Here is a 9,558-nt window from a genome sequence, read left to right on the forward strand (position 1 = left end):
GAATTCAAGTGTTTTTCATGAATTAGAAGAGTAATTGCTGAAGTGTTATATTACTGTTAAAATTATTAGTTTATCTGTTTTCTATCAATGTCACCTTACTGATCTAATATGGAAATTAATTGCCGGAGTGTTATACTACAGTACAAATTCTGTCTTGTTTTCTATGACTGACACTGATGTAATTCACTCTTGTAACACCCAGTTTGTATTTCTTTTACTGTTCAAATTATGACTTTTACCCGCTTTCTATGACTGACACTTAATCGATTTAATTTACTGTTGTAACACCCAGTTTTGTCTTTGTGATGCCTTAAATCCCACTAAATAACAGCTTTACATCCAACAGTCCCGTAAAAAAAAAGAAAGCAAGGCATGCTAGTAGCACACTTACGTAATTGGTCCTCTGGAACTTGTCCCTGGTGAGAGCTGCACGACCATCTGGGTGCCATTGCGTGACAGAACTTGTACAGTAGGTGGCAGGTCTGGCTCTGCAGAATGCAACGTGGAAGGGTACACGTGCTCTGAAGTAAAGTTTTGATCAAAAAGACAACTTGCAAGGGGTATACAGAGTATCTTAATGATGGCATTCTCTAAGTGTTCATAAAAACTGGGAATACAAGACAAAATGACAATTTTTGTTGGCCAATATTCGTAGAAGTTGTACATTGGCACTTTGGTCACAGTAGTTTACAGTGATTTTTAATTCGCAGTAGGTTAATAATTATGCTTTGGTGCATATTCTATTGCAATCGTAAAATTGAAGCCAGTCAGTGCTCAAGCCATATTTACTAAGTAGAAACACTAAGACTAACACCAGTTCTAATATATAGTTAAATCATGACATAACGAAGTTGGTAAAATGGCACTTTGCTATATTGAAACATTGTGAAGTTTGAACTTTCGTGCAAATGTGTAATCGCTGATGAATTTTTCTTATGCAGAAGGAGCCTTAATATTTTCCGATTTATTGGGCAATAGGGAGAAACCAACTTTAATAAGAAACAAATTACATTTTGTTGAATTTGAAAGTCGGCGACCAACAATACAGTTTCATGCTACATCAACAATATCTTCACATCAGCGGTTCGAAGCAAAGCCTGGGAAACATTCGCGTGCACTCTGCTGCCATAGCTGATGGTGTCACCCGCAGGGGGACGACGCTATCATGAAAAGTGCAGGCAGAGGAGAGCGAATGCGCCGTCTGCCTCTGAATTCAATGGGTCTCCTAAACTAGAGATATGCGACCTCCAGCACCAAACATGCAGGAAGACAGACAAGATAACTCGTGCAGGCCGCATGTGCGCCCAGCCGTGCACATGCGGCGCGCACGCATTATGTGCAGAATTATGTGCATTTACGGCTGCGCTAAGGAGGAGATGCAAACTCGCCTGCCTCCCGCTCCCCCTCTCCCACTAGCATGTGCTTGATCACGTTATCATGCGCTCGGTACCCATTGAGCTACCATACTTCTGGGCATGCTTCCCTTGTATGCTTTCCCTAGCACCCACAGCACATGGTGCGATAGGATCTCATTGCACTTGGACTTAATGCAGGACATGGTGGCAAGAAAGTTTTGCTGCTCCACTTCGCCGGCCCCTTTCTGTAGTGCGGCGCTCGATTTTCAGCGCGTTTGCGGGCAGCCACATGTAATTCAACTGTTTGGCCATCTTCGTCCGCGGCAGTTTCATTTATTGCCTCCTTTTTTTTTATCACAGTGGCAGTGGAATTTTGTTATATTGAGGTTCAAGATACATAGTGTTCTATAGAGAAGAACTTTTAAAAAGTTAGATAGTTTGTTATATTGTGAATTTCCATATATTGAAGTTCCTTATATCGAGGTTTAACTGTATATAGCTCTGTGATGCCTATAATGACTATTGGATATAACAGTTTGTGCCCAATGTGAGTACGATATAAAGAGTTTGATTGCACATCCCTGAATTTGGGGTGAAATGACCTCCTAATAAAGATAAAAGAACACCTTTTGGACACAGACTAGCTTTGACTAGCTTTGATTCCACAAGTGGAATGTGATATAATGTAACTATATAACTGTTAATTGAAAATTAATTTCTAATGTTCTTATTGACACATTATGATATCCGCTACTACTAATATTGACATGCAGAAATTCGTATCAAGTTTTCTATCTTTAATAATTAGAGACAGTTGTTGCTGATGTCACTTAAGCATCATGAGCAATGTAAATTGTAGACCATAAAGAAATATTGATACCGCACAAATCCTTCAATATTAAAAGCCATATTGTACATTCAGTTTCTCTTAAACATGTGGCTACAATTAAGTCGTTTGAAGGTTTGTGACTTGCCTTTCTTTGCCATCAGCCACATCGGACATGTGCTGGAGATGAAGCAGTTTATGCAAAATGTTTGAGAATCTATTCCTGTGGTAAGTGTACTCATTGGGTTCTTGGTGAAGCATATCTCTGCCTACCACCACACGTGCCAAACATACAAGCTTTCTAGCTCTTCTACTCCTAAAACTGACAGAGCAATAAAGTCACTGACCCTTTGTGGTATCCTTATCTGTTTTCAAATGTTCTCAAACTGAATTTAGGTGTTCATTTTAGGCAAATATACAGCAGAAAATGCCACTGATAACACTACCTGCGTGCTATTCTTACCTTCCCTTTGAAGCTTTTGAAGGGACACTAAAGTGAAACAATAAATCAGTTTAGACTAATGGAGCATTGTTTGAGAACCCTGCAGGCAGTCGTTTAAAAAAAATAGTTTGATTATTAGATGAGAAAATGAAGGTCCAAGTATCAGTATTTGAATTTTGCGCCGAAACCCCAGCGCCGGTACGTCAGCGTGATGTCGGGGATTCCAAAGTATGTTTTCGCATTTGGGCCGCGTTGGCTGAATAAAGGTTGCCGAAACTTGCCATGTTTAATATTTGGTTCCTTTAGAACACAATGTAGTCATTCTGTACCGCTATATATAATTAGTGGCCCTAGAAAATGCCATCAAAATCCAAGACGTCATAGCCCTCAGGTGCGGGAACTTAAGTAGGCGTCGCCACCCGTATTTTGTTCTTGCGCTTTTTCTGGCTTACCAAACGTCTTATCGTTGTAAGAGTGGTGTTTTTGGTGTTGTAGAACGGTAATTTACTGATGCAGAAGAAATCATTTTTCACTTCAGTGTCCCTTTAAGGAATCTTGACAACCTTAGTTCATCATGACCAATCACCACTATTTGGCTTATGGCTTAACCAGTTTGTCATGGTTAGTTTGCCACTTTTTGAATGACTTATTGTGCGCAAAGGAAACAGTGTTTTTTCTTTTCTTTTTCAACAACATGGATGGCTATGTAGGCATTCGATCATCATCATCATCACTTTTACTGGATTAGTTTTGCTACACTATTTGCAGTCATATTTGTGCGTTTTAACCACGTCATTAAGCACATCATGTAACAATAAAATAAGCCATTATGGTACAGGTTTTTTGTGAAAAAAATCAAAGTTCCCTTACGGAGTTAAAAGGCTAATTTTAGTGAACCTTGTGACGATACCAATGATAAGGACGTATTGATGTCGTGGCTTATTCTTTTTTCAAAATACAGTGACACTGTTTGTGTGCCTGTGACTTGTGCTTATCTGCATAGTGCATGTTAAGACTTTCTTATTGCTTAAGGGCTAACCTAGTAAAGCAAAGAAAGCAGACAAACCTCCGACCTCCGTCCAAACCACTATTGAAGTGGTCTCACTGGGGCCGTCGGCTGTATCGGCCCACACGCTTACGTTGTACAGGGTGCCTGGGTGCAGGCCCAAGAGGCCAGCCTGGCGAGCACTTGTGTACTTCCACTCCTGGCTTGGACCTAACAGGGGGCCATAGGTTTGAATTGGGCTGGCACGAACCTGCAATCACATCTCTCCAATAAAACAAGTTGCCAAAAATGGGAAAGTCACACTGATGTTTAAGTTATTTCACACCAAAATACACTGACCAGCCTTAAAATTAGAGTATCGCAGGCAAGATGACCCAAAACAGTCAAACCTCTTGAAGTAGTTCTGTTACGTTGCCACTAGACTCTGGATCTCACTGTTAAAAAAAAAAAGGAATTGAAAACAATGAAACCTTTATAATAGCATTAGAATACCCTTTCCTTTAATTTAGTAAAAATTGGCTCAATTCACATAGCCTTCTAACACTATGCTTGCATATTATTTGCCGTTATTGACACTGTATTGCCAGTGCTATTGTGTCAATTTTATGTTTTACATTTTCCTCTGTTTTGCACCATCAGCTCACTGTCATGCAGCACATAATGCTAAAGGCACTACACTAAAACCTCATTATTGCATACCTGCTTAACTAGTAATCCCGGTTAAAGTATAGTCGCGATGAATCTCCAACCCTGTTGCCATTGAGCATGATGTATTGGCTGACCGCTTAAGTCGTAGTCGCTTAATGCATGCCAGAGGGTTAGTGTGTAGTATTTACTTCATTTTTCGCCTTGTACAAGTGTGGAATTGGCGAAATGTCAAGCGTGCAGACCACAGATAGCAAAATTGCAGCGCATGGACCTTATCGGTACTACAGTCACCACCGATAGTGATGTCAAAACATGGTAGCCATAACATGTTTTCTGCTCCCATAGCTTCTAGTGCTTCCACGTTATCGTCGTGGACGATGTGGATGATGGCCCTTCCATATCCGGTGCAGACAGTGCATTGATCGTCATGAGGGCGTTTGCGGAGAAGTGGGGACTGATGGAGAAACTGGCTCTTGGTCATGCTGAGTTTTAGGATGCCATTGTTGCTGCATGGCAGCCTCACTTGCAAATGAAGATAATAGATTTTTTGCTGCTTGCTTGCAAATCTAACCTGTCTGTCTGTATGTGTAAGTGAGAATTAACAGACTTTTTGCCCGTAAGTCTATAGCCATTCATCTCTGCCATTGTCAATTAAATAGTGCACCACTTAGTGCGTACCTGATCTATGTTAACCACCAACTACATATTAATGAGGTTTCACTGTACTATGCTTTTAGTTGTTATTTACACCAATAAAGAAAAAATAATGTCACCTTACACCTCAAACAGCAACTATGTTTACAGGGTTGGAAAAATGGGAAGCACTTCCTAAGTAGTGCCAATGTTCTATGGCACATAGATGCACATGAAATATTATGAATGAGGGAATGCACAACATTTTCCTTTCTGCGACATCTCAGTAGAGCTATTTTGACACATGACTGGAATGCTTACCGTGTACAGGTTGACATTTGTTGAGGCCACTGGGGTCCACTTGATATCCAGTGTGGTCTCCGTTGAGTTCTCCAGGGAGACGATTCGAGGTCCTCTGAGGGAGTTGCAGGCTGCATGGTGCGCAGAGGCAAGGCTTAAGAGGAAGCTTTGGCTTGGGGATAATGTTTACTTGCCAATAAAAATTTGTAACATGCATAAATGCTCTCTTTGAGGAACTGCCCAATCAATCTGAAGGAAACTTGTTTTGCATTTGAGAGAAAATGTTATACTCTACCCACCTTTGGAAACACATTTTCTAACCTAGGTGTTCGAGTTGTCAGATATCTAAACAATTGATAGACACAGAAAAATAATTAAAGAAAGCTTGAGGCATCGAGTTTGCTGAATGCAACAAAAGTGGACCTTATAGATCTGTAGCAAATATTTGGCCACACGTTGTGAAGCAGGAGAAATTAATGTGGCAATTTCATTGACATTTTGACTTTGGTTAAGCGAGTTGCACAAGAAGTCCTGTTCACAAAATTGTAATATTTGCTATATTCATCCGTAACATGTAAATTTTCTCAGCCTTAAGTGCACTAGTGGATGGAGCACACAGATGAGCAATATAGTCCACCTGAGACACAGTACAGATTAGCTGTGACAGAACGCTGCAGACATTCCTGACTAGCTGAATTTTGTATCTTCAACATTTGTAAAAAGTTTAGGGCTCAAACTGCAACTACTCCCCAACCAGCACTATGCTTTCACCTTAACTATAAAATGCTATAAATTGCATTTAAACTTATTGCTTCAATTTGTCCTAATATTTGCCTCATTGACCCCTTTAAATGTGGACCCGACTCGCGCTCGTGTCGACGCCCTGGGCGTGTGGAGGCACGTCGACTGCGAGGTGTACGGCGCCGCGTTGTGTCGTCACTGTGCCCGGCTCGACAGCACCCTGCGCGCCCAAGTGTCGAGGCAGCGCAGTTAAAGATCAACTTCAACTAAATACCACTTTGGCTGAATTGGCTATAGATAAGTGATTTATACAGTTGAAACAGGCCTGACAAAGCTGCAGGGCTGGTAATCACCTAATTTCTTACTTGCAGTCATTAAATAACACCTAAGCAGATGATGCATGCACCTGGTAGTTAGAGGATATGACATAAGTCCCAGCACGTCACTTGAGATTTTTCAACAGGCCACGGGTAACTCCGGGTGTTATATAATCTCTGAAATAATGCTAGTTCCCAACTTTCTGGGTCATGCCACACTATGCTTGAGGGATACTGACGATGCTTTTTGAGTGATAGCTTCCTTTGGCTTTTCTCTCCCCATTGTGGTTTGTGAGTTTCTAGCCGTTTATGGCCAACTTGGAACACTAAATGTCACTAGGTGACACTAGAAATAAAATTCATAAATATAGAAGTTGGCAGAACCCATGTCACGATGACCGTCGACAGTAATGCTTTTTAGCATTGAATCAATAGAGCAACACGACATATTGCCACCGTTGAAATGAGTTTCGTTAGGTATGTACTGCAGCAGGACTTCTCTTAAGCACTTCCCTAAGAACACTCAGTGTGACCTAGTGCTGCCGCTGCGAAGCCTGCGTGTGCCTTCTGAAATGCATGGTGGACCGGTGTGTGCAAACTCTTAGAAACACATCATGCGGCAACCGAGCTCCTCTCTCATACTTCTGGACATGTTGCACCATCTAGTGGCACTGCCGAGAAGTATGTGCGTAGCCCCCCCGAGTGATGAGAAGCGTGGCACACCAGTAAATGATGAGAATTGTTCACTAACTTGCCACTCACCAGGTGGCACACTCTCTGTGGCCCAAGTTGGCGAGAGGTTCATCGAAAAGCGGCACATACCCAGTGCATTTATGCCACAGCCTGCTAATGCGCTGGGTTGCTGTCTTGAGGAACCCTTGTGATGTGGGTTTAATTCCGCTCAGCATAGGAGAAATTTAAGGGATCTTTTTCGTCGTTGTAGAGCAGCGCATACCTAGTTATCCAAGTTGGCATCAAAGACGTTGATTGAAAAGCGGCACACACGTACTGGCACATGCCCAGTGACCCAAGTTGACATCAAAGACGTTTATTAGAGAACAGCACAGACCGAGTGGCATGTACCCACTACTCCAAGTCGGCATCAAAGAGTTTCTTCGAACATTGGTCCTGTTTCTACAGTGGCCTGTGTCGACATGAAAGAGGTTCATTGAAGAGCGGCACTAATGCTCACGTTGCCACATACTCAGTGACCCAAATTGATCTGATGGTTGGTTTCGAACCCTGTTGCCTCAGCAAGCAGCCTGATGCACTGCCCATTTGACCACTGACTACCCAGTGACCCAGGTAGGTGGGAAAATGGTGAGATACAAACATAGATACATAGATAAGTGGCCCCTGGAAAGTGTGTGAAGTACCCTATGAAAGCTAATGCATTAATAACAGAAAAAAAAATTCTAAGCACTCTGCTTAAATGAGACAAAAGGCTTTAAGGTAGTACAACTGTATTTCCATTGCCTTTCCAGAACTGTGTTAGAGAATGCTGGAGATGAGTACTCACCTGGAAGCCATGCGAGAAAAAGCCAAAGCCAACGTCGCCCCATGCCAGCCTACTTCTCCAAGCAACCGGGAACGAGGGCTGCACATGTGAAAATGCCAAGTAAGCATTTCTAAGGGGAATGCTTTGCAGGTTCCCCTGCTGATAGCTTTGGGTGTGATTTCATTCATTTGTTTCCACACCTTATGAGCCCTATGAAATGAGCTCATGACAGGGTTAATTCTAGGACAAAGAATCCGAATCCTATTGGAGTAAAAATATAATAATAAACAGAAAGTGGATTACAGGATTCAAGGAACTTGATGGCACGGACGTATGTGGTAGCAAGTTAGGAGAACCAACGTTACATCACTTGGTCACTAGTCACATAGGGAACACCACACTGACTAGTCCAAACTCTAATGTCATTGAGGATTAGTGTGTGTAACACCAAGGTAATGTAATTTGGGGACTATCAGTGCCACAGGTCTTCTAGATACAGTAGGAAAGCAAGAAGTCTGGAGTGCTTGTTGAGCCTTTCACAAATCTCTCTTCCTGCAGGCCAGCTCTGCGATAAAGTTCCACAAGGCAAGTATAGTGCACCATGCACTGTCTTTGCCTATTTTCCCGAGTTTGGCATGCCTGCCTGGCTGCTGACTGCTCTTGGGTGGGTTGCTATCTTGGATGTACTTGTGGACACACACACACAAGTTGTACGTGCAGTGAATAAGTGTACCAGCGAATGGGCTGATATTACTTTTGTATACTGACCATGCACGTGCAGCTATGTTCTGCGTAACAAAAAAATAACTTCCCACATAAACTTCTGCATATAATGTCGACTCACAGGTGTATCTAAAGCATAGCAATCTCTTAATGGAATGGTAAAATTATATTTAATGAATTCTTTGATTTACTTTATTTTGTTTGATGTAACCACGGAGTATCTCTGCCACTGAGTTTGTGCCTGTCCAGAACGGTTATGCTTCTTTGTGACACAAGAGGTACAGAATCCCTAAATGTTGCTTGATATGCATTGTCCTTTTCTGTGCATACACCTGTCATCACCATTCTTTCCCTGACAAGCATCATGCATTGCCTTTGTCCTTGTGACATTGCGTACACGTCTTGACTCAAACTGTGCATATGCTTGATATGGAGTTAGTTTCGACATAGCTTATGAGTGATGATATTACACATTCCATAGCATGAAAGTCAATTGTACGCATCACTGTTGTTGTAAAGCACTGAATTAGATAACTGCTTCACTAAGCTTCGCTTCACATAGATTTTAACATGTGCTTTATATGCGCATACTTTTTTAAAAATTATAAATATAGAAAAATGGAAAGCTCAGAGGCTAGACTGACAGAAACTGTTTAGAATGTGTCTCTACATTTACAGCTTCTCTCACATTGCATTCATTACTGTGGCATGACTCAGGTTTTGGTAAAGTTTCGAAACTACCATGTTTAGAAACCAGCTGCCCAGCACTTGTACAATGCACTTTGGTTCATGTGTAAGAGGCATTATGAATTGTTCCATCCTGCTCACATTTCAGAGTGATTATGTATTACTTAGTGCAGTCTTCATTGTCACGAGAGGAAATACTGCAGAATGTACACCCGACGACAAAAGTTTATGGACCAAGGGATCTCCGAAAATGTTCAATTGCCGAGCAGCTTGTAGCAGTAACCGGTAAAACTATATACGACAGTGTTGTTAGCATATCCTGGTCGAGGCCCGAAATGCAAATACCATACTGCGTTGCGAGGTTGCAGAGATATTCAGCTTT

The 9,558-nt window shown here is 41.8% G+C and overlaps 1 protein-coding gene and 1 long non-coding RNA gene across 2 annotated transcripts in view; one reads left to right on the forward strand and one right to left on the reverse strand.

Moving 5' to 3' along the window:
• LOC126517507 (angiopoietin-1 receptor-like) overlaps positions 1 to 7,865 on the reverse strand; it is a 36,609-nt gene extending 28,744 nt beyond the window's left edge. Inside the window, exons 1-4 of the mRNA XM_072285456.1 lie at positions 7,788 to 7,865; positions 5,232 to 5,341; positions 3,690 to 3,879; positions 392 to 488 (exon numbers count right to left, since the gene is read on the reverse strand). Coding sequence (XP_072141557.1) covers positions 392 to 488; positions 3,690 to 3,879; positions 5,232 to 5,341; positions 7,788 to 7,830 — 440 coding nt within the window. The 5' untranslated portion in view covers positions 7,831 to 7,865. The remainder of the gene's footprint in view (positions 1 to 391; positions 489 to 3,689; positions 3,880 to 5,231; positions 5,342 to 7,787) is intronic.
• LOC140214120 (uncharacterized) overlaps positions 1 to 8,351 on the forward strand; it is a 40,413-nt gene extending 32,062 nt beyond the window's left edge. Inside the window, exons 2-3 of the long non-coding RNA XR_011891051.1 lie at positions 7,753 to 7,886; positions 8,325 to 8,351. This is a non-coding gene — a long non-coding RNA (uncharacterized lncRNA). The remainder of the gene's footprint in view (positions 1 to 7,752; positions 7,887 to 8,324) is intronic.
• The last annotated feature ends 1,207 nt before the right edge of the window (positions 8,352 to 9,558 follow it).

This window comes from Dermacentor andersoni, chromosome 11 (genome assembly GCF_023375885.2).
Source record: "Dermacentor andersoni chromosome 11, qqDerAnde1_hic_scaffold, whole genome shotgun sequence".
Classification (NCBI taxonomy): domain Eukaryota; kingdom Metazoa; phylum Arthropoda; class Arachnida; order Ixodida; family Ixodidae; genus Dermacentor; species Dermacentor andersoni.